The 25,097-nt window shown below is 42.2% G+C and overlaps 2 protein-coding genes across 3 annotated transcripts; one reads left to right on the top strand and one right to left on the bottom strand.

Moving 5' to 3' along the window:
* Nucleotides 1-4,280: 4,280 nt before the first annotated feature.
* SARAF (store-operated calcium entry associated regulatory factor) lies at nt 4,281-19,401 on the bottom strand. Of its 2 annotated transcripts, none has more exons than XM_017805861.1 (6): nt 19,273-19,401; nt 18,458-18,633; nt 16,825-17,215; nt 13,950-14,058; nt 12,074-12,192; nt 4,281-11,568 (listed from the first exon to the last, which is right to left on the bottom strand). In XM_017805861.1, the coding sequence occupies exons 1-6, from the start codon at nt 19,340-19,342 to the stop codon at nt 11,543-11,545; spliced, it is 891 nt and encodes a 296-aa protein (XP_017661350.1). In that variant the 5' UTR covers nt 19,343-19,401; the 3' UTR covers nt 4,281-11,542. The 2 variants fall into 2 exon arrangements, with proteins under 2 accessions (XP_017661350.1, XP_017661349.1); XM_017805860.1 differs by having other exon boundaries at nt 12,074-12,195; nt 19,273-19,398.
* Nucleotides 19,402-19,538: 137 nt separating this feature from the next.
* LEPROTL1 (leptin receptor overlapping transcript-like 1) lies at nt 19,539-24,651 on the top strand. Its single transcript, XM_017805862.1, has 4 exons — nt 19,539-19,651; nt 19,864-19,939; nt 21,363-21,549; nt 22,156-24,651. The coding sequence occupies exons 1-4, from the start codon at nt 19,636-19,638 to the stop codon at nt 22,270-22,272; spliced, it is 396 nt and encodes a 131-aa protein (XP_017661351.1). The 5' UTR covers nt 19,539-19,635; the 3' UTR covers nt 22,273-24,651.
* Nucleotides 24,652-25,097: the final 446 nt, after the last annotated feature.

Here is a 25,097-nt window from a genome sequence, read left to right on the forward strand (position 1 = left end):
TACGGGAACTTTGGTTCTTTCCTTTGTGTATAATTTCACAATTGGATTTGACATAAGTGCCCTTTTAGGTTCATTGCCTGGAAGCGGGTTTTTTGTGCTGTCTGGTTGTCCTCATAATTTTTTTTTTCTGGTGACCAGATTGCTTAGGCTTGTCTGAAAGCACTACTATTAATGTTATCTTAATAGTATTTTAATCTTTATCACTTCAACAGAGATCTCTTTCACCTTTCAGAAACCAGTCTGACCAGATTTCTCAACTTTTGTACTCTGCAAGTAAGCCAATTTTCTGTAACTATGTTGATGTTGTAAAAAGGTGGTTACGGTTCCAGTGTTCTAAAAAACTTAAATATTAATTGCTTCACTGCCAGGCATAGACCCTACAAGCTCTTGCTTTAACAATACAATGTAGGCTCTGCTGAACTTCTAAAATGCTATTCAGAGCCTCACACCATATATATACTTTGCACTACTGTGCTCCAAGAGGAATCTCTTTTGGTGTTGGTGGAGAAAAAGCATTGCTGTCTGGGTTGAAAAAGGTCTCCATTTGTTTTGTTTTGCCTTATTTGCTAGTTACAAGACATCTCCTGTTTGAAGACCAGAATGGGCCAAAATTTCAAGCCCTATGCAGCATCACTCATATCTCAGAAATTCTGGCTTTAATACTTTTGAACAAGCTCGTTCTGCATCTCATGATGACAGGAATCTAATAAATTATTTTTTTCAAAAAGTCAGTAAAATTCTGACTCATAGCTATGCCACTGTGGCACCTCCTCCCTCCTAACATGAAGGTTTCCTGTGCGGTGAACAGGATCAGAAGTACAACACATAGTAAAACTACCTCTCCAAAATGCTCCTCTGGTGAGCAGCACTGGCCTGTCCTACCTTGCAGGGTCAGCAGAAATGCCACGTTAGCTCTTCTGCCTAGAAATGAGTGTAACACGGGGTCAGTGGAAGTGCCACGTTAGCTCTTCTGCCTAGAAATGAGTGTAACACGGGGTCAGTGGAAGTGCCACGTTAGCTCTTCTGCCTAGAAATGAGTATAATGCGGGGTCAGTTTCAGGGAATATGAGTTTACAGAAGGTTATCCAAACTTAGCTTCTCACTCTTTGGTCTTTCAGAAAAGCACACAGAATAGATTGCATTTGTTATGATGCTGCCTTCTTGGATAGCAGTTGATACTGCGAAGGGGCAAACTTTGGCAAAGCCATAATTTCATACAGTACAAAATATCATGCTCAAATAAGGCAAAGGGTCTTCAGCAAAGTATTTACTTAAAGTTATTTTTTATACTCACAGGGTATTTTTCTACAAGCAGTCAGGCTTAATATTTGTACCTATTTTTACATAGCCTTTTCAAAATATCTTTTGGCTTCTAACATATGGCTGTTACCAACTGCTGTGCCTGTGATTTTACCAAGCAGTAAATCCAGCGTTTGGGCTGCCACTGCCAGACTTAATCCACCACAGCCATCTGACTCAAAGCACGAACCTGGCACAAAACGCATCCTGTCAAGTCCTGTTTGTTTCACGATGCTCTGAACAGTTAATTTTGCGCCATCAGATCTTACACAGTTCCCATTTATGTGGACGGATTTCCAAATTATTTCAGTCCATGGAAGGAAGAGGTGGTAGGTACCGAGTGCTGTGGAAAATGTGCTCTCGAATTTGCAGCTGGACACTGTGCAGTCCGGTGTCAGGGCTAGGCACACAGCACCTAATCCTCTGCAGCAATTCTTGGCTTCTAAAACTAAAGTTGCCTGAGTAACTGTTTGGAGGGGGAGGGTAATGTTGTGCTTGGAATTACAGTGCCACAGCCTAAACAGAAGTGCAGCTGCAGTGACTCGCAAACTGTTTTGAAAAGCCTTTCTCATATGGGAACACTGGTGTAACTGGATCTGGAGCTGTACATCTTTTGTCTTGGGCAATGGCAGGGTAGGGAATGGTGTGCCTGGTGTTTGACAACAGTTCTCTGGGTGAGCAAGTGTTTTTTAAGCAGCAGTCCTCTGCTCTTTGCCGCTGGCTAATTGACAACAACAGGCATTATGTGGGGAAAAGAGATGATATAATGTACAATTACTGGGTAAGAGAAGGAGTAAGGGAGTAGGAAGGGCCCCTTTAGAGGGAACATGCAGTTGTGTGGTGGGGCTCAGCTGTTCTGACCACAGTCCTGCTTGGTTTCCCCTTCATTCCCAGGAAGTCAAACTCCATGCTGCATGTCTACTCTCAATAACTCCTGCTGTGAAGAGTTTGGTTTATTCACCTCAGGTTCAGAAATTCCACCTAACTTTCCTAAACACCTCTGGGTTTAAGCCACAGCCCTCTTGCTCCTGCTTCTCACCAGGCTTCCTATGCCTGCTGGCTTGGAAGTGTCACTCAGCCAAACCCACTTGGGATATTTACTCCATCTTTAATCGAGTCTGCTCTTCCTCTGTTCCCTCCTTCACCGTGTCTTTGCCCTATCTTCCCCAGAACAGCAGCTACTGCCTGTTCTTCTACCTGCTGCAAGCACGAGCTCACCCTCTGACAACCAGACAATATTTAACCCGAGTTGGACTCTCTGGAAGAGTTGTACCTTTCCAGTACCAGGGACAAAAGGGGTTTGAGATAGGACAATAGCAAGGAGAGGGTACTTTAAATCATGCAGTATAACTAAACAACATCCAACGTTCACTCCAGCCCAGCTCTTCAATGTTTGGTGTTTGCACCAGTGCAACTATTCAGGGAAAAAAAAGTTGAAAACACAGCCTACATAAACGTATAAACCTTTCCACTTCACCTCCAGTAATAATTGTTCAGTCAACAGAAATGTTTCACCAGCCTGAAATAATCCCTGAGAATCAGTGAAGTGTTATGAGCATTTTCCGGAGCACACTCTCTGTGCACTCTTCTGGAGTTGTACAGACTTTTCCAAAAGCTCAACTCTTCGCCATGCTGTACCTCTCCACACTGGAAAAGCTGCACCAGGAAGGACACACAGTTACCAGGTGGACAAAGGCCCCCGAGAGCGTTACTTGCCTCTCAGTTCCCAGGTAAGTTATGGGGTTGCAACACGGTTTCAAGAGAGGTTTCACTGATGCAGCCACACCGATCACTACAACATTGGCTAATGCCCATGTTTAAGTGAGGCCTAAAGTTTCCTTTAAATATGGAAAATGTAGTGCTCTGGGCAGACAAAGCGACTTTTATATTGCCCCCATTGTTTTCCTAATGGAAGCCTGAAAACAAACAAACAAATAAACCAAACCAAACAGCCCAAAACTGACAGCTGTCCTTAACAGCTCCTCACCATTGACTCCTGCAGTTAAGTCTCAGATCCGCCTTATGTCTCCTCTCTCATTCTTTTCTTTCGAGTATCTCTGCAGCTCATCTTGAGCTAACAAACTTCTGCCCACAAGGTAAGAAAGGAACTGGAAAAACCACCTCCCACCCATCTCTGCAGGGTGATCCCTCCTCCAGTCTTTTGTCTAGGGGACCTGCAGGAAGGAGATTGTGTCTTACTGAGGGCAAAACTGTGCCCGGTATGATGTATTTCCTCTGCCAGTCTGAGCTGAGGTGCAGAGGCACTGCTGCAGTATAGGAAAATCACCAGTCCTGTTAACTCTGTGCTTGCCAGCTAGCCTGCTCAGAGGCCGCCTCTGGGATAGATGGTGTTGTCATCTGAACTCGGTGAGCTTCAGTAGCATGGTAAGTTGTTAAGGAAAAATGAGCTGGAAAAGCATATTGAAGAAAAATAGTGAAGAAAAAGCAAAATGCAAGCTCTGTTTCATGCTAATAAAAATTATTTCTTCTCCCTACAGTTCTCACATGGCTTATAAAAGTAGACGTCCTGTCTCAGGTGGAAAGGTGTACTGAGATTTTATTTAACATCTATGAGATCTTAAGATCTATCTTCTGTAGATCTAGTTGATATATGAGCACTGTAATATAGCACATGCTGTAATAGAACACAGAGCTCCATCTCTTGAAACACAAATGATTAATTAATAATTGGTTTTTTGTTTATTTACGATGCTCAGTAAAAATGTCGGTTGTCCGATATGTTGACTGTGCCTTTCTCCTGATTTCAGCTGGAAATCATGCCACTTACTGAGACAAGAAAACATGAAATTCTTAACATCCATGTTTCATACGTGAACTTTCCTGGAAGAGAAGTCATGTTACCTGCCCTTGTCTGGCTCTTTAAGAAATTAACACCTCTTTAGCAGTCTTGTCTGCAAAGTGCAAAGATGTCTGAATGCAGTAAGAACAACTGCCTATTGAAATCATCAGTCTAACAGAAATGCTGATGACAACTATGATAACTTTATTCAGAAGTTTGGTCTACATTTAAATTTTTTGCCAAGAACATATATTGGGACAGGAACACAAAATATTCTCTTCACAAAACCTCTCTTCCCCCTACACCAACAAACGCTTTAGTGCAATTAGAGCTGCGCTGTTTGCAGAATTTCAGTAAACTGTACTGGACAAAGAGTTTTTCAGTCAGCATTACCCTTCTGTGCTAGAAGCTGTGCCTAGGATAAGTAGATCCTTATCCCCGTAGATGATGTAAGAGCTATCATACTGCCTTGGAGGACAGCTCTGCCTACCCCAGTACCTCAACTCTGATGGAGGCCATTAAAACCTTCTGCTTCTGGAATTCAAGTCCTAGGGATTTTTGAGCCAGAAGTCATGTAATGGCTCAATCACTGACGTGTTGTTTTTATGTAAAATCACCCAATCGCTTCCTTCTCATCTTTAGTTTTGGCCTTTAAAACATGCTGCAGTAGGAAGTTTCATAAATCAGGCCTCTGTTTTGAGGTGCACCTTATCTCTGACCTGGCAAGATTGTGAAGATGTATGGTTAAGCTGTGCATTTGGGAGGTGAGCAAGAGAACAGTCAGGACAGCCTGACCCAGCAGCTGAATTAATACAGGGTCTTCATGAGCCACATGCAGACTAGGGGATGCAGCTCCTTCAGTGTGCTGCAGCCACAGTGCACAAGAACACCCTTCCATGTGCCGACTGGCTCCATCAGAGCATTCTACATCTCTTTTTAAAGCTCTCTTTTGCTGACTGTTCCATACCCTTGCTTTATTTGTCATTCCAGGGCATAACACATTCCTATAGCTCGGCTGTCTTCCCGCGCCTCTCCTGACATGCTGTCCAAAGGTCATCAAATACAATCTTCCCTCACCCACAGCCTCTTGGCTTGGAGGTCTGCCAAGCTGAGGCTAAGTGGTAGCACTCATTGCTCCATGAGGCCTCTCAGGTGCTTAAGCAAACAAAGACTGGAGAGGAACAGATGCCTGGTAGCACGTTCAGGCTAGAAACACTATCTGGTTCCTGTCTGGGACTCTTTGCTCCCTACTCTGCTATGGCTGAATCCCGTTGGGAGATGGTTTGTGCTGGGTTTCTCTCTCAGCTGCTGCAGCGTTCTGTTTCTCAGCTCTATCCAAAGCAGCTTTGCAATGTAAAAGTCAGTATCTGCCCAAACACTAACTTTTCTTTAGCAGCTACATCACCTGAGCTAAAGGAAATGTATTAGTATCTTGAGTAAAACTGGATTACCTGAATCAAGTGTGGTCTTCCTCCCATCACTTATGTTTGCACTGCTTCAGCTCTATACACATTCACTTAGTTACAGCCTAGTCCCCAACTCCTTGTTAAAAAGGAAATAAATCCTTCCACCTGTTAGGGAGGAGAGCATGTAGGATTAACCACCCGAGCCTGCCAAGACAGAATCACACTGCACTATGACCCAGGGGGCCTGGCTCGTTTTCTAATAGTCAGGATGTGGACACATGGTTTGCCTTCCTAAGGGAAAGAGCACTTCACTTCTGACAGTAGGTGTCAGCAGCAGATGACAATTTGTGCTGAATAGGATCTTGACTCAAAGCTAAGACAAGTAAAACTTTCTGAGCTGTTTCAGCCTGACTGGAGCCTGATTTTTACCTCGGTTTCAGAAACAGCACAGATCAGTGTTTCTGTCTATGCTGCAACCACATGAATTTCTGCACTGATCTAACTTCCCCTGTTACTGCTACCAATTCTTTGCAAACTGTGTATCAAACTACAAAGACCCCTGAACAGGCCAGACTTTGTTGAACACCAAACCTGTTACAGTTCTAAGTCTCTCATTCTTGCCCAAGTGGTGCAGAAAGCACTGATGGAATTATTTAAATCCACATCAATAAAGTATTCCTCCAGCTCCTAGAGAAAGAATGTTGATAAAGTAATCCCAGCATGAAGGTCAGCTCTGCAAAATTGTTCCAACTCAGCATTTTATCTACATTCATTATACCTTTTTTTTTCTTTTCTTTTTCCCCCAACCATAATTGTTTTCTGTCCATTAAAGCAGATGTGATGCATTTACAGCTGCTAAATGACAGGAAAATGACCACAGGAGTTGACTGGAAGATGAGTAACTACCATTATTCTGCAGAAGCACCAGCAAAAGGTATTTTGGATTGATGGTAATTCCAGTGTTGCCTCAATAAACACATCCCCACACACTAATTACAAGGACACAGGAGACATAGAGAGGAAGGCTAACAGGCAATGATGTCAGGGCTATGATCTCAAGGCTGAATCTCAGAGGATCCTGCACAATGACATCCATATACAGTTGCAGAGCAAAGACTGCACAAGAATCTTGGTGCCAGGGAAGTCAAGGCAAATGCAGTAAATGAGCTAAAGTTCCTTGTACCATAACTCAGAGAACTTGGTCTTTAAATATACATGATTCGTCTCCACCAAAACTGGCAGTGGCTAGTTTGAAATCTGAATTCTGGTATGTCTTAGATGGTCCTCAGAGCAAAAGGTGTCAATACAAATTACCAGTAATTAATTGCTCGTAGGATTTCTTTAGATATGCAGAATAAACTTCTAAGCCCGGTAAAATAATCCTAGTACAACAGCTATTAGAGCTGCCTAGTATTTCCTGCTGTCATGTCAGAAGAGTGAACAAGCAGGACATAACTGGACACAGGCTTCCCCTGCAAGCCTGGCTTTGGCTGGTGCAGGTGTAAACTTGCTACCCTTCATCATGGTTGCTTGCTGCTCTTTCCATTTCTGGCCTTCTCTGTTCATTCCAAGTCAAACTGCAGCGGGAAAGAAACATGGACGCAGGGCCAAGTCCCCTTCCTTGTGCTTGGCACTAGCATTGTGGCATTTTCAGAAGGATGTGATATCTTTAAACATACATCTACCTACAGGATTTGCAATGGCATGCCTGTGGAGTGGCTGAGCTAGCACATCCTAGGCCAGCTTCCTAGTTATATTCTTAAGTCATTCCTAAGGTAGGATGCAGAGGATGTTTTCAGGTCTTCTCCTTGCTGCCAGTTCACCAGCCCTTAATCTGCTCCAATCGCCAGTTGCCAATACTGTACCCTGGACAAAAATGTTTCTCTGACAGAAGGCTAAAAAAAACTTTTTCCACAGACATACTGCCCACACAGGTCAGTTCACAGCCTGACAGTTTGCTTGCTTGACTTCCCCTCCATCTACTCCACCCATTCCCAGCTCAGTGCACTTTTTGCAAATGCTCGTCACTTTCTTGGTAAAAGAAACATTGACACTCACCAGGAACAGAGGGAACTACAGGATGGAAGACAGTGGGAGATAAGATATACAGGCCACATAAAGGTAGTCAGCTGATTATTTTCATTAGCACTGGTAAATCACAGCCGGAATAGAAACAGAGGTGTCAGAAAGTGAAGACTACTGCGTTTACATACAATATTAGGAAAGCAAGAGAATTGGCTGCAGAGGAAGGTTTCAGCAAAATATGCTGAGTGATAAAGAGCCTCTCCCACGCAGCACTCAACCTTGAACTGCCCCAATAGGTATTGAAGGAGAACCTGACATTATGTTTCATTAGACACAACAGCATTGTCTGTTGGTACAGATTCCATTGCTGTGAGATTTTTTAGCATTTTTGTGGTTTTGCTCATATACTTTAGTTCATAGGCAACTGGGCTATTTCTGTACCGCAATCACTGGTTGATAGGGCACTCTGAAAATACTAAGAACTAATACTAATTTGCTTTACTAAGGAGATAAAAATACAGCACTTGTAATAGGTGCTAAGTGGACAACAGTCTTATGTGCAAATGCTGCATACGCAGGCAGGCATCACTTGCTACTTTATTCCAGCAATTTCTCTCTGCAGCAACTCTTAGTGCTGGAAATTGTGCCACTTGGCTTGACTCCCCCTTTTGGAACTTAGTGATATAAAGTGATGATCGTGGAAGAATTTTACTTTTAAAAACAACCACCTACCATCTCGCCTTGCTGGTAAGTCTAACACACACATGGCACCTAGGAAAAAAGTGAGGTGTGTAGCAACAGTCTGCAGAACTAGCCAAGATCTGACCTGGGAGCTGAGTCACAAGACAGAACAGCATAGAGAAAAGCTTATCTCTGTGCATCTTTTTTTTCTTTCATCACATGCTTCAGGGGAAGTCAGCTGTAAAACCAGGAGTTTCGTTCCTGTAATGAGCTTTAGCTTTGTGTGAGGACATAAGCCTTGTCAGAGTATGAGAAGTACTAGTCCCAGATGCCAAACAGAACTGCAATTATCTACAACAGCATTTTACAGTTTAAGCATTTACATATGCCTTGCAACTATGAAGTTGCTGTGAAGATGCTGCCAAAACCCTGCCTAGGAGCAGAAGACAGACTAGGACCTTCCAGATCTGATGCTCAGGAAGGAAGCTCAAGGCCTCTCACAAGTATGTACTCTAAGCTGCCTTCCACAAGTTCTTTTCATTCAGGAGCATCAGCAACATCCCTTATGTTTGACCAAGGAAACACTGGTAACAGAATTTGCAGGCCTCTGTTTAACCCTACTTTACAACAGCCAAGAAGTTGAACTGCCTTTATCTGTAGACCAGGGCTCTATCCAGCAGTGACAAATTCTCTGTGTAAGAAGTTGATGTCAGCTTAGGCTACACCAGTGTAGAGTTCTGCTACTTACACAACCAGGAACAGCAGTGATCAGAAATTCTTTTGAAAGGTTCAGCTCATCACCTTCTAAAACCAGGAACTTGACGACATAGCAGAGCTTTTCTGCAGACTCAGATCCAAAACCATGATTTACAAGAAAGCATTTAATTCCTTACAGTGTTCAGTATTTTCTTATTGAAAATCCAATCAGTATAATAACTCTTCCCAGAATTGTTTTATTTTATTGAAACAACATACAGCTTACTCACTCTGGGTCTGGGGGTAAAGGATGATATTACACCACCCGGGAAGTGGACGGAGACAGACAACTCTGAAAAAAACAGAACACGCCATCCCTGCAAGCCTCAAGATAATGCTTAAAAGACAAAAGTACTCCTTATTCACTTATTTCATTATCAAAGGGAAGGGCAAAAATATCCTACAGATTTGAAAACTGTATTCAGTATTCATAAGGTTCATGTATCAAATCACATTTCATGCAGAAACTATAAATACATAAATACATACAAAAACATTGTCTAAAACATTTCATAGCACATTGTAATTTGAGAGCTAACTTCAGCTTCAAACTACCCAGTTAGCAAAAATCCAGTTTCATTGTTAGGTAATTAGTTGGCAAAGAGAATATTGACTGTGACAAGTTTCAACCTGAATACACTTAGAAATAAGTAAAAACTCCACATTTAAAATACATTATTTTGCTACACTTTGTCAAAAAGGTAAGAGATTTACCATATACTACTTCTCATAAAAAGTAGAACTTTCTAACAGGCCATCAGTAAGGTATTCCCTTTTTGTTTTTAGGTTCATAAAGCAGATTGTTAATGCAGTTATTTTTCCTCAACCCTCAGGCAGCTCTGAGAAGCAAACCGCCATTTTACCCTCAAGTTATCAATTTTCATTTGATATTTTCAAAATAACATTTTCAGTGCAAGCACTTTTTCAGAGTTTCTGTTGACTTCATACAGACTTCTATGTTTTTTGATGGGTTTGTTTGCTTGTTTATTTTGGTTTTTTTTTCTTCTTTGGTTTTCTTTTGTTTGAGTAAGCCAGACATTGAACTTGGGCATAATCATATGAGCCAATTTCTTCTGTACTCATAGCTGCTTCCAGATTAGCTATGCTGAAGTCACTTTCTTAGAAACTAATCAGACCTGCTATATCTCCTTGTGGAGGTGCAACTTGTATCAGCAAAGCAGTGCTTTGCTTTCACTGTAATAGTTTATATCAATTCCCAGACACTTTACTTTCACAAGGCTGAAAGCTATGCTCCTCCTGCTGCTGCCAGCATACAAAACCTGTGCACACCACACTTCTACACTCTATTAGGATGAGTTCTGGAGAAGACCTGGGGGTCAAGCAGTCCATTTTTCACTCTTGCCCTCTTCCCACAATCCTGAGAAATTTCTCTGCTTTCTTTTCAGCAATGCTTCTCCCAGGGCAGTGTCAATCACACAAGAACTGTGTGATACTTCTGAGAGCCCCCAAAATATCATCACAGAATAAAGCTTTTCTGCTTCCCACTCTTTAACAGCACTTTGTTTTGAAAAAGTATACTGGGTAAAGTTTCCATCCTGTTAGACATTCAATTTTCTTTTTTGCTTAGTATCAAGGCCTGCTGTGCTCTAGAGATTCTACCAGCTCTGGATTAAGAATGCTCCCTTCCCTTTGCAATAAGCACCTTTGGTTTACTGTGTCATAGACAGGTCATCTAGCAGGACAGATCATTCACATCAGAAGTTTTCACAGCACTGCCAACATCCACCATTAAAAGCAAAGTCTGTGGCCTCAATGCTGGCAAAATGTCTGCTATCACCTGAATTTAAATTATCTCAGTCTTCCAGAAAAAGGTTCAAATTAGAGAAAACCATCTTGTCTCTTTTCAGGTTACTTATTTACTTCCCCCCTAATTTATACGCAAAATCCCCCCGGTTTGCGCAGTCACCTTGGATAAGCTCTAAAACATGGAGCATCCTCAAATCTGCAAATTTTAGCTCCAACAGTCACACATCACAGATACAAACATATTAATGTTAATCTCTCTATATACAGTTTTACTCTTTTCCACTGAGGAAAAACTGCAACACTTATCTGAGTAGCTGACTGCACTTACAGTAAAGTTCACATGAATTCTACAACGACGAACAAAAGTAGCTTCAAAGAGCAGCACTCAGGTATCAGGTGGATCCTGGACTACCAAGAAAGAGGTGGAAAAAAATACGTCAGAAATTCTAGATCAAATGAAATTAAGCCCAGAACATGAATAGCAAGCTACTTGTTAAGAAATCTGGTAAGGCTATCATTGCCACAATCCCTCAAGTACAGTCAGATATATAGTCACTGTAACATCATTTTTCTTAACTTGGATGAATTTATTCTGTATGAGAAGCTGCGGATTTGAAACAGTGGATTTTCCAGCACTTGTGATATCCTACACAGCAGTGAGAGTCCACATTTCCACAAAGAAAGAAAGGGTTTTTTTGCCTAGTCTTTCATACTTCACATTCCCTTCTGAAACCTACTATTAATAAAATAAATACAAGTGCACAGGAAGATTCAGTTCAATGACTCCGATGTAATAACGCCAAGGATTTCATCTTCGTTTTGTGCCCCCAAAGCCTGCAAAGAAAAAAAATGTCAGCTCTACTACAGCCTTTCCACTGAACTCTCTAGTTCTAAAAGGGCTAAAGGTGGCAAGGGAGACAAGGTACACATATTCACATGAAGTAGAACAGCAACCAACTGTGGGCTGACTGGCCTGAAAACTATTCTTGCAGATTAGACAACCTGCCTTCTACAAAGAACATGCTTGTTCATGCTTGCTAGAGAAGGACATGTATAATGTGCACCAGAAGGGAAACCCTTAAACTAATGCACCTTGCCACTGAAGACAAACCCAATACTGGTGGTACCACGCCCACCATACACCTGTGGGGAGTTTCATGCCCCACAATGCTGCCCTACTTCCACAGGAAACAGAAATAAAGGACATGGTTACATGCCCACCTACACCAACTGATAAAATAAAACAAAGAATGTTTGCTGAATCTCAACTAATGTCTGCATATTTTTGATAGGTCAAAGTCTCTTGAGCTTCAGGAGATGCAAAGGTGTTTTGCCTTACCAGAAGCAGTTCTTGTTCCTGAACTGCTACCTTGTGTGGAATTGCTTGAGTGCTCATTCATAGGAGGTGCAGCTGTGGGATCTGTCCACATACTGTAATATGGGGAACGTGGCTGTGCTCTGCTGTGAGACAGAGTAGAAAAAAAGATTCATTAGTAACGTTATGAAAAATTAAGAAGATACCATTCCAAACAAGACAACTGCAGCTCTGAGGAAAACTGTAAACAGGCAGTTGTTCAAAATCTGGAAATCCCCCTATTGAACATATTTACATGTTGAGAACAAGGGATATCCAGTGTTGTTATAATATCACCTGTAGAATTCCAAAAGGAAATTAAACCTCATTCTTTAAAATAAGCAATTCTATGAATTGCAAATGAGGAAAGTTTTCCCTCTGAAATTCTGACCTTAGATTCTATCAGACAAGAAAAGAAATTTGACATCAGAAGCTTAAATGCATTTTGGCAACACCTACATCCCAGCCATGTCAGCCAAGAGAAAACATCCTTCTGTTAACTATTTTGAAAAGGTTGTATCATTAACTCTAACATATCACGATCTTTGACTCACTGATTTAATTTATTTGCTTCCATGGATATGGGATTTCCTGCTGCTGAAATGGACAAAGAGATGTCTTACACTTTCTGGCACCAGCATTTTGAGGCACATAATTTAAAAAAAGAAATCAAATTAAATAATAGTGTATCAAAGACTGTTTTAAAAGAAAAGAAGCCAAGTTAGGAAGCTTGTTCATGTATCTGGACTTATTCAGTTAGGTCTCTAATCCTGAACAATAAGATGTGGCTATGGAAATGGGGGGGTGGATGGAAATCAATTAACTAACCTGTTTGTAGATACTACGTAAATACAATGCTTAAGCACAAGGATCATGTATTTCAACTTAAGAAATACTAAGACAATAAGACCTTTAACATATTTTACCTTTTGAGAATTGCTAGCAGAGTTAATATAAGGCTTCTGTTATTACAAAAAATAACAACAAAAAGAATCTCAACAACTTTACAATCAAGATGCTTTAACACACTCCTGTCCATATTATTTTACTTTCAAACTTTCAATATGAAAAAAGGTATACAGTTATATTTAATCTGTTACATTGCCACATTCCTACAGGAATAGACTCAATACACATGCAGTTATTCGATAAAAAGAGAAAACTGCTTGGGCTCTAAAGATTCCCTGGAGGAGTCACATATTTTCTCCAGTAAAGCCTAAAATGGCACCAAACTCCTACACTGAAACCAATGCATTTTAAATGCCTAAAAGTGTCAAGCAAATATGACCAGCAGATGGTTACTCCAGCACAAAACCGCTTTTGAATGCTGTTTATGTTGTGTTTTTTCAAAATGCAACTTACATAAGACCTACAAGTCCTCTGGAAAACCATACCTCTTGGATTTCCACACATGGGCCATTGGGAGACTGAAGATTAAAGGCTGTTTAATCACACTGAGTATCACATAAGAGCAGCTGCCATACAGACTGACTTCAGGAGAGATGACACTGATAGAAGAGACCTATCTACAGATAGTCATATTAGGCATAAAACTATCTGTGTTTTAAGGCAGTCTGCAGGTAGATTGTTTAAAAGCTCAATTTAAATTTGCAGGCCATTATGCCAGGTCAGGGTAATTAAAAGCAGAATGAAGTACCTCAGTCCTCCCAGTTCTTCCCCAGAAATGCGCTTATAATGTCTCTGATGCTGCGGCTAGACATAACTCCTCAAAATTCTTCTAGTGTTAGGATTTTATAGCTTTAATGGCACAGGCCTGAAAGCTTAGGAACAACGTCAACACAGCATATGGCATACCCCCTGAAAGCTTAAATACTTAAAATCTGATAGATGCATGTTTTACCTGTGACTGCCTGCCAAGTAGCCTAGCAAGCCTCCTGCTCCTAATCCAGTCCAAAATCCTGGTCCTGAATGGGTTCCATGATGGGAATGAGTTCCAAAGCTATTGTCATCTTAAACAAAACAAAAATAGGAAGCATCAGTTAGTAGCCTAATCCTCAGACCAGCTGTTGCAACAAGATTCTCTCCTGTTAAAGATAATGGAAAATTAGAAAAGCTCTTCCTAATTCCAGTAGATTCTTGATCAAGCTTAACTTGAGAGGCCTCACATTTCAGAAAGCAGAGAAAAATACAGAAACAAACACTGCTTTGAGGAGTTTTATGCTAAAAATCTACTTCCACCCCATCTCACAGCCCCGACATTCACAAAACATGGAAAGTCCCTGCCTGCTGATCTAAAAACAGACAATTAAGACTAAAAATAGAAAAGGAAAGGAAGAAAGAATAATCTGAAGGTCACATAGCAGGCCAGAGGCAGACACAGGAGCAGAAATCAAATAGGTAAGACTACAAAGCAAGCGAACCACAAAGACGTACAGCTTCTAATCTCACTCAGCACAGCTGCACCATTTGAGTCACAGTGGCTCAGTGTAATGGCTAACATTACTTGTATTGTTCCTGCTAATCCTAGTCTGGGATTTGTTATCAAAAGGCATGTTAACTGCAATCACATTGCAAAGTTTTTATTATGCATGAGTCACCAACCTTGACAAATACCTTGATGAAACTGCAAGCATATCAAGTGGGTTGTGGGGGAAGGAGAGTCACAGATTTTTTACATGTGACCTGCATAACATGAGGTTCTGAGTCAGAACTGAATGTCTTCCATTTAGAAATAAAAACAGAAGAGACAACCCCAAAGTAGAATAATTTTCTGGTCTAGAGAAAAACACAAATGCAAGAATAAGCTCAACCACAGGCTTAACACATAAGGAAGTATAAAAAGCAAGGAAGATAACATTAGAGTCTCCCTGAAACACGCCCACCTCAACAAGTGGACCAGAGATAATGGAAGTAAAAGTTATAGAAGGTCTGGTTTGTCTTCAAACTGGTATGAAATAATCAGTTTTCAGTCTGCATTGGATTTGATGTTGAATTTCATTTTGAATGCATGGGGAGAAAGATAAACTCTCACTGGAGTGATATATCAGTTATGTTGATTTGAACCAAAAAAAAAAAAGACTACTTCCTTTACTGTAAAAACAATGTTAATCAGAGATGAACCAACTCATTTGTTCAAAAGCACCGTGACTGAACGTTAACTCAGAAAACTGAGTCATATTTTGCTGAAATATCTAGAGTAAACATGAAGAATCATGTCAAACCACAAACAGAGAGAAAGCAGAATTTTATTAAGATAGGCTGGCTAAACTAGTTTCACAGGACACGCTCTGCATGTTAACAGGATTTAAAATGAGGCAAACTAAATATTAACAGCAATACATGAACATTGCTTTCCATTACTGTCCAGATTTCCAAAGATTAATACCTTCCTGGGAACACATGGACATACACACTCAGAGATGTGCTTTTGCTCTGCTGCCAGAATATAAGGCAGACATTAAATGCAATGAAATAGCATAACAATTGGTGCAATTAATCAACAAGGAACAGGACAGAAGAAAACGAAAGTAACTCTTCACTGTTTTGCCTGTGTCCAGTATGACAGAGCCCTGTCTTATGACCAGGGCTCTACTGACTACCACAGTAATGCCAATGGCAAGTGCCCACACAGGGTCACTGATGCACATGCAGCATAGAAAGACAGCCTGAAATAACTACATGGAAACCAATTTGCAAAGCCAACAGTAATATGGAAGCAGAATCCCTTTAATTTTCTGCTGCAGGTACATCTGAATGTTTCTGCTGGGCACGCCCTGCACAAGGGTATCCCAAAGAGTTACACTGCACCCTCTGTTGGCCAAGCTGCTTGAGCAAAACTTGAAGAAACCATTAATACGCATTACTAAAATACAAACCTCTAAGTAAACTTAATCCTTGCTATATATTTTCTTGCTAAAACCCCTTCTCTATCTCAAAAAAAAAAAAAGATTGTGTAACTTGTGAGAATATAATTTAAGTTTCAATGCTGTGAGCAGCTTGCACGTGCAGAGGGTTAAATCAGTTGGTCAGACACCAGATGAGCAACGTTTATGTTCCTCAGACACTGTGACTGCCTAAGGAAGACCATTTATTAAGTGAAAGAAGTCATCAGTTTTCTGGGAGAAGAAAAAGTGCACCCTTTCCTAGCAGCACCCTTGTCATTGCTTATCTATTGCTTACAACTTCAGATGAAAGGCCCCACGTGAGATTGAGATGAGGCACCTCTAATGCCAGTTCACAGGCACTGTTCTCTGTTCTGGGAACCAAATCTTTCAGCTGCTGGAACTACACTGAAGCACCTGTTAAACAGAGGACTGGTATATGATACTCAACTCCATTAACTGCTTTGTGAATGAAATCAGTGCTGAAAGATCCTTCTGTAAGGTTTCAAAGCACCTCTTTGGAATGGGTTTGCTTCTGGCTGCATAAAACCATTCTGTCTTCCAGATTACCTATGAAAATTATTCTCCCTGTCATAATCCTCCTATTTCACAGGGTATGAAAAGAACACTTGCAGAGCATGGGGAGATGGATTTTCAAAGGTTCAAAGGGCAGCTTGCTGCATAGCTGCCCTGAAAGCCTGTGGAAAACCAAGTTCTTATTTTCTCTTTTGAACAAAGAACAGAACACAAAGCTGGCTGCAGGCTCTGCAGCCAAATCAGCAGAGTCAACTGCCAATGCTCTGGTTTTAAGTTGGTCCCACCTGCTCCTACTGCAGATAAAACAGTATAACCCTGCTTGCTCTTTTGAGTACAGAGAACAGGTCAGGGCCCTACCTGTGAAGCTGGACTTAAAGCCAGGAGGAGGAGGTGCCTGCTGACTCTGCCAGAACGGCCTCGCGAATCCATCACTGTCACCGGGACTCTGCTGAGGCTGCTGATTGCTGAGGAAGAACTTGTATACTCCAAAAGCAAGAGCAAGAAGAACTATTACAACAATCACTCCAGAAGCAGAATCAGAAGAATCGTGCCTTGACTGATAATAGCTAGAACCAAAGCTTCCAGAGGTCTTCACCTTCCTTTCACCTTCCTCAGTCAGCTCTAGGCTGAACAGCAAACTACAGGAGCCTCTCAAGATGTAAGGATCATCCGGGTAATCGTAGCCTTCACAGCTCACTTCTATGTGTCCAAAGCGGTAGGCTTTGTCCAAGTCTGCTTTGCACTGCCACTGAAAAAATAAACACAATACAAAGTAAAATCTTCCGCTCCAGAGATTAAAATACCTGTCTGCTTCCCCAAATATGCTCTGAAATAAAGCCGTGATTGCTAACAAACTACCTAAGGGGCCACACGTTATGAAATTTCTGAGCACTTATTTTGAAAAGGAGTAGGAATTTGATGTTAACTAAAGATGATTTTTAAATCCTACAACTTGAAAAAAATTCTGATCTTTCAGAACACTAAAGAGTTACGACTCTGGAAGATTTTGTTTTTCTTCACTGGACAGGTTTTTCAAATATTCCTTCTTTAGATAAAGCAATACTTCTAAAAACATGCTATACCCTGTGCAACAGTTACTTAATAAATGCCTGTCCTATGTAAACTTGATGGCAGCTACAAAAACACATGTGATCCTGAAATCCAGTGCACCCGATTCAGTTTGTGTCCATGCAGAAACCAAAAAAAACTGGGACAGACATCATTAGGCATTCAAATCCAACACTTAAAATCCTACTGCAGGCTCTGCAGTTGAATATATGTGGATTCTTCAGCCTCATGTTTCCTTGAGGTGCCTGAACTTACCATCTCTAACTGCAAGTGACACATATTTTGGAGAGGAAATAAAAAAGTAGTAATTTCTAAATTAATAATTCAGGACAGCAGTATCAACTGTCAATTCAAATTTGACTGTTCTTTTACAGTACTGTGTCAGTTTTAACACTCACCTTCAGCCTTGATTCCTGGTTATCTACTGACAGGAGCTTATGTAACAGCTAACAAAAAAGAGCCATGACTACTTCCTGACAAGCACTCACATCCTAAGGTGCAAGAGGAAGTCATGCAAGCCCAAAACTTAGTGTTTAAAAGGTAGAGCTAAAGTGAAGCAACTATTAATAATCCTTTTCCACTCTAATAAAAAATGGAAATCCACACAGCAATATCAATTCCAAGAGCATCCTCTGAGGTTTGCCAGAGTTTGATTTTATAAACTCGAGAACTATTTTATTTAAAACCAATGAAGGTTCGCTGCGCTGTTTTTACATCAGCACCTTCAAGGATATTTCAAACATATACATACAGTAGTTCTGGAAAATGCAAGCCTAGAAGTATTTAGGTTAAGTTTTAGTCATCAAAGGCCATCTAACAAAAAGCAAACTGAACCGACACCCTAGTTCTTTTCCTCTTCGGAAATTACCGAGTGTAGGGGAAGATGATTTCATTAATAGTTTAACAAGTTTTAAACAGTTACCTGTACATCATAGCCATCCCAACCTTTGTTGTAACACTGAACCACCTCAGGGACACGGGAACACCCCGCAGTGCCTCCCGTGCACTGCAGCTGCGGGACCGCAGGTGTCCGCCGGGACGTCGTGTACTGCCCTCTGTGGAGAGTGAGCGCCTGTATGTCCCTCAGCAGAACCTTTCCTGAAACGGGGAGCACAAACGTCAGAACCATGGCATTAACTGGGTTGGAAAAGACCTCTGAGATCACCGAGTCCAGCCCATGGCAGAACACCACGTCACTAAGTGCCACATGCAGTTTTTCTTTAAACACCTCCAAGGACAGTGACTCCACCACCTCCCTGGGCAGCTCATTCCAATGTGTAATCACGTGAAGAAATTCTTCCTAATGCTTGTCAGCACTTGTCTAGGTGCGTTTCCCCTGGCCACACGGGCCTCCTCTCAGGACACGACTGGCCATACAGAGGCCGAAGCAGCGTCTTGCTTCTCTACAGGAGACAAAAGCCCCAGGAAGCACCAGACGCGCAGAGGGAAACACGGCATTTCCCTCGTTTCCTTCCGAGGCAGCTATGGGCAACTCCTCTTAGGCATACGAGCAGCCCCGACCGCACAGCGGGATGACTGCTGCGGCACAAGCCGCCTTAAAGGGAACCCCAACCCAAACGCCTTCCTGGCGCGGGCCCAGGCACAACCCCTCCTTCCCCCGTGCCGCCGCCGCCAGCCCGGCATAGCTGCGCAGCGCCGGGCCCGTAGGGAGCAACGGCGGCGCCAGGAGAGGCGCCAGGGGCCGCGCTGAGCCCCGTTTACCCCTGCGGGTCTCACCCGGGCGGTCCCAGCCCAGCGCGGGGCCGGCGGCGGCGCAGAGCAGGAGGAGAGCGGTGGCGGCCGCCATGACAGCGCTAAACTACGTCACCGTCCGCCCCGGCGGGGGGAACACAGAGGAAGGGAGGGAGCTTCTCTCTGTGCCACGCCCCCAGAAGTCCGTGGAGCCAATAGGCGGCGAGGGCGCGGCGCTTCCCGCGCTTCGCCTATAGGGCGGGGCCGCCGTCTCGCGACTTTCGCGCGCGCGCGTCACGCGGGCAGGGCGCTCCACCTTCCCGGACGCCGCTTCCGGTTCCGTGCGGCAGTTCCGGTTCCCGGCGCGCGCCCCTCCGGTGCCGCGCGGCTCGCGGGACAGGCGGCGCCATGGCCGGGATCAAAGGTGCGCGCGGGGGGCGCGGGGCGGCCCTCGCGGGCAGGGGCGGGTGCGGGCCGGAGCCGCCGCGGGAGCCCCCCGTGTCCCTCCCCCCCCCCGTGTCCCCTGTGCCGGGCGGGCGGGGCTGCGCTGAGCCCCGCGTTGGTTTGCGGGTCGCGCTCGGTTTTGTACGGCGTGTCACGCCCTTCATCTGCGGTCCGCTTGTGTTCTCGTTGCAGCCTTGATCAGCCTGTCCTTCGGCGGAGCGGTCGGACTGATGTTCCTGATGCTCGGATGTGCCCTTCCCCAATACAAGTAACGTGCACTCGCTTCCTGTTCTTTGTGTCTTGTTTTTTGTGTCACTAACCCCACAGTGCTTTGGATTTCGTCATTTCAGAATCATAGAATCGTTAGGGTTGGAAGGGACCTCTGGAGATCATCTAGTCCAACCCCCCTGCATGCCAAGGCAGTTGTGGACTGAGAAGTCCTCTCTGTGTAGGAGGGGTCTTGGGATTTGCCTTTGTTTTTTTGCTTCGAAAGATTGGGGTGGGAAAAAGACCATCCAGGGTTTAATTTACCTTAGAAGTGGTGACAACAAAAGTTAAGCTACCAGGCCTGACTGCAGACTGTTATTAAAGGGTACACTGCCCTGACATGTCCCAGCTATTGTCTGTGGCTGACAAACAAACAGGAACTCCTGAGGTAGGCAGCAAGTGTGTGTTATCCAGGGAAGCACCTGCATTTTCTCTGGCTGCATAGTAGTAGCTGGGCTCTCAGTGACTGTCAGGTGGACCTTTTGCTGTGTCCCAGGCAGGTAATGTAGCATCTGGAGTGATTGCAGTTGCTACCTGTACTTTGGGTATGTCCATTCCTATCCTTTAGTTCTCAGGAGATACAAAGTAGCAGACCAAAAGTGCAGGTAGTTATACCTGTGGCTTTGACTTTTTGCAAGTGAATGCTGACCCTACAGAAAATCTTTTAAATTGACTTACTGAATGTTAAATAACATTCAGTAAATAACCTGTTATTGGTTGTGAATTGCAGTTCTCTACATATATGACCATGACATATATAAAACCAGTGCTGGTGACACAAACCCTTGGGAAGGAGATCACTGTGCAGTTGCCCTTCAAACAATGCAATAAAGTTTTATTGAAACAATGTGCACCTACGTTTGTGTGCCTGAGAAATCTAGTCTGGTGAGCTGCAAGCAAAAAAAAGTGTTGCCAAAACAATGGTGTAGTTTTTGCAGGTGTCTGCTGGTTGCATTCATATTTTAAAAAAGTGGAAAAAAATGTCTTGGTTCCCCATGGTGGCTGAGTATTGTCTGAGAATGACGCTCTGTCCCACATGTGTGCACTGAAAGCCTATGGCCAAAATGATGTAAGGGCTCTGCAAAGGTATCTCTGCAATTCTTAAGCACAGCTGACAGGATAAACTTTGGAGTTAAGCTCATCTTGTGAGGTGGCATTAGATTTAGGCTTGCATAGTGAAATCTTGCTTTATGAATATCCTGTTAGTGAGCTCTGCTGCCACTGAGGTCAGCCGAAGCCGCTCACAAACATGGTCTGCTGGATTAATGTCAGCTTGTTCCAAAGCCAAGGATTTGCCTTCTCTGGGTTTGTGTCTATCTTTCCTGAATGTGGATGCTGGATGGGGAAAATGCCTTGTGTTGATTTTAGGAAGGACAGGAAGACAATTGAGTTAACTTAAATTTTTCTTCTCCTTTCTTTTTCAGCCAGTACTGGCCACTGTTTGTTCTGTTTTTTTACATCCTGTCTCCTATCCCGTACTGCATAGCAAGAAGATTAGTAGATGACACAGATGCTACAAGTAATGCCTGCAAGGAGCTAGCAATATTCCTTACAACAGGCATTGTGGTATCAGCATTTGGGCTACCAATAGTGTTTGCAAGAGCAGCACTGGTTAGTAATATTTCAACCTATGATTGTTTGTTTTTTTTTCCTTGAAAACTTTGTTCTTGATGTTTGGGTTTTTTTACTGAAGATAAAGCTCTTGTGCGCTAAACAACTCTTATAATTGCATACTTAAATGTTTGCAGTGGAAACAGAATAATGCAGCTCAGACAGTCGGTTTGAGTGCCTCACACCCTCACTCTCCCTGGAAAACATCCACCTCCTTTTTTGTTGCTGGCATATCTGCTGGTGTTTTGAAGACCTTAAATAACTGTCTGTTTAAAAAAGTCTTACAGAGTGGTTGGCAATATAACTGGGCCGCAGATGTGTTTGATGCTGTAACCTAGCCCTACTTTATACACCAAAACAGCTGTGCCTGCTAGCCAACACTTTGAGTATGGATAGAAAAAACTTGTGCTGCTTGGCTGGCTGTGAATTGATCAAGTAATTTTAGGTAAATCCAGCCTTCTCGGTGTAACCACAAATAACGATATAACCTTATTGCATCATGGGCATGTTACTGAACTTTGTCTAGAATGGGACAGTAAGATGTTGCCTTTTGTCTTGTCAGTATTCAGTTCAAAATGTGTCTAACTAAATTCCCCTTGTTCACAGATTTACTGGGGCGCATGCGCACTTGTTCTTACGGGGAATACAGTCATCTTTGCCACAATCCTAGGATTTTTCTTGGTCTTTGGCAGCAATGACGACTTCAGCTGGCAGCAGTGGTGAAAGGAAGATAAGAGAACTATCACAGGCATCTTGTCATGCAGTGGCCATCCATACAAATGAGAGAATGGGCAATAAAGAGAAGTAGCGTAGCAAGCCTCTTGAGTATTCTAGATGCTCCTTTTCACGTTGTTCGTTCTGAGTGTACTACTGTTACTGACAGGGTTTATATGTTTTTATGAAGTGGAGAGATTATTGATTTCATTTTTACCTATGGTATGTTTTTAGATGCTCTCTTGGTTTAAAATTGTCATCCTTCTGTCTGGTGTTTTATGTGAAGCTTTAAATCAGGAACAAGAACATTTAAACATGGTTTCAAAGAAGATTTAAAGTTGGGGTTTTTGGTCAGGTTTTTGGTTGGTTTTTTATTTAAGCTAAGCATTAGTACTATGTTTCAGTTTTAATTTTTTTTTAAATACCAGGATTAAATTATATACAAGCTGATTGGAGGTAAGAGATTGTCCACCACCATTGTCAATTTCCAAATCGACAGATTGTTGCTATATTGTAGCTATATTTTTAGAGGCAAGGCGGGTTGGAAAGTACCGGTTGCAGATTTTCTTCTGCCCATACCTCATACCGGGTGATGAATGTTGATAGCCTTCATTTCAGGACAAGGCTGAGGAGCAGGTAGTGTTATTTGGGAGAAAAGTCCTAAATTTTAACACTGCTGGCCCTCTTACCTGCTTTGTTATTGATTCTGTGGATGTGACATTCAAATGCTCTGTAAATGTATTGATGCTGACAAACAAAACTAAAGTGTATTGTAGGGGAAGGGGAAATGATGTTTAAATTCCATTTTTTAAAAAAAGTATCTTTTGAACTCTTTCTATTTATAAGTATTGTATGGTTTTGAACTTTTATGTCAAGTTTTTACCACAAAGATGGTAAAATGTTCATTTATGGAACTACTGGTCTATGTTAATTTGAAGCGTATACAAAGCTATTTCCTCCTCCCCCTTTTTAATTTATTTTATACATAGTATATATATATATAATAAAACAGCTTTTAAAATGTAGACTAAAACTTTGTGTTAAACCTGCCTAAGAATGATTCACCCCCCCCCGCTTTTTTTTTTTCCCCTCACAATGCGGTTGAGTGACTTTTTTGGAAGTCACTGGCTGAACTGATTTCACTTGACTCTTTTTAAGTTCTTATGCACTATTGGTTGATAAGATTTAATGTTATGTCTGTAACTGTAGCTTGTGTTCTGTGAGATCGCACATGTAGCTTCAGATATTTAAGACAAGTTTTATGCATACCTCTCAATTGTCTGGATTTTTCATTTGAAGAAATCTGCCATTAGACATTCCATCACAACACAGTTGATGAGTACCACTTAACCAGGTTTGACTGTACCACATGCAGTGATGAACTTGACCAAACATACTTCTAAATGGTATTTTTCAATTCTTTAAAAAAAGTCTAGGAAAATTAACCATGCGTAATTAAAAGCTGACAGTTGCTTAGATTTTGCTTAACAGTGTGAAAAGGCACAGAACTGCAGGTCTTGGCTGTAGAATTTGTGTGCAGATGCAAAGTATAAAGCTTGAATATATGTATATATTCATATTTGTATATGAATGTCTGCAAGGTTTGATAGTAATGGTAGCGACTTGCATGATGTGCTCAAGGAACTGAAACCGGCAGGTGGGGACAGCAGGGGTGTCACTGCCTACGTGTTCTGCTTTGTTAATGTCTTGTGGGTAAAACAAGAGCTCAATTTTGTCAGTGCTGGTAGAGGAACAAGTAGGTGCTAAGGCTCTAGTGCAGAAGCCAGTCCGTAGCAGATGGTGTTTCAGCCATAAGTAAGTGGTTCACCAGACTGCCCGCGATGGTGGCATTTGGAGCTGCAAGAGGGCTGTAGGGTCACGTGTTTCATCCCTTCTTTCATCCCCTCTGTGCCAGTACAACGGAGGCAGAAAATCTTCCAAACCAGTGGCGAAAGTTGCAGTCCTTTGCAGTCCTTGCAAAGGAGGAATGTTTAGGACATGTACCAATCTGAATCTGTTACCAACTCCTTTTTCATGGTCAGGAACTGTTTTCTCCTTCACTCCTAAAGCCTGCTTCTCCATATGATGCTACCCTCTGGATCACTGGCCACGGAGCTGACTGTGTATGTATTGGTGGTGCATTTTTTTGTTTGTTAATTGCATTACAGCACTACCTTCTTTGCTTGCACACCAAGTACAGGCAGTATTGCTCTGATTTGTGAGCTAGACACTTGAGAGGTATAATCCTTCCATATAATATGCACTGAGATAGCATAACCATCCTTCTAGAGGGAAAAACTTTGAGCGATAAAAATTTTAAATGGCGATCTTGAGTTCTGTATGTTTAATCAAAAATACTCTAATAAAAGGAGTATTTTGTTTAACGTATTAATTGGTTTTTCTTTTTTATTTCTTTAATGTGATTGTCATTCCTGTGGCAGAGATGACACCAGATTGCTCACTAGTCCTTCGGAGTGAGTATTCGTGTCATTTACCTGGGGCTGCTCTATAAAGAGAGGCTCGAGTGTCCAGTGCTGTACTAGTTGCACTGAGCTGGCTTTGCTGGTTGTATCTCACACCTGGAGTTTTATCTCAAGTTTGTGTTTGAAGGCCAAATCCTGATATGTTGCTGGAATTATACAAAGTAACAGCCACCCTTACTCTCTGATGTATTTATAACTTTACAATTTTTATTTAAAAAAACCCCATCCCTTGTGATATTTGTAATGATATGTGGCATTTCTGAAATTTGAAAAGTGATGTCAGTCTTTAACAGAAGAAAGTAATGGGAATTGATGGAAAATCTTTTTGGGGTGAGCCATCATCCCCTTCCC

The sequence above is a fragment of the Lepidothrix coronata genome, unplaced genomic scaffold (assembly GCF_001604755.1).
Source record: "Lepidothrix coronata isolate B3197 unplaced genomic scaffold, Lepidothrix_coronata-1.0 Scaffold13, whole genome shotgun sequence".
NCBI lineage: Eukaryota > Metazoa > Chordata > Aves > Passeriformes > Pipridae > Lepidothrix > Lepidothrix coronata.

Bases quoted from the DNA above. Each gene is read 5' to 3' on its own strand.
- SARAF (XM_017805860.1), bottom strand. From the start codon at position 19,342: ATGGCGGCCGCCACCGCTCTCCTCCTGCTCTGCGCCGCCGCCGGCCCC. The intron at 17,216-18,457 runs GTAACTGTTTAA...TTATTTTTTCAG, and splicing joins GGGATGGCTATGATGTACAG to TGGCAGTGCAAAGCAGACTT. The intron at 14,059-16,824 runs GTAGGGCCCTGA...GTTTTGTTTAAG, and splicing joins CTTTAAGTCCAGCTTCACAG to ATGACAATAGCTTTGGAACT.
- LEPROTL1 (XM_017805862.1), top strand. The intron at 19,940-21,362 runs GTAACGTGCACT...TTTCTTTTTCAG, and splicing joins TGTGCCCTTCCCCAATACAA to CCAGTACTGGCCACTGTTTG. The intron at 21,550-22,155 runs GTTAGTAATATT...CCTTGTTCACAG, and splicing joins TGTTTGCAAGAGCAGCACTG to ATTTACTGGGGCGCATGCGC.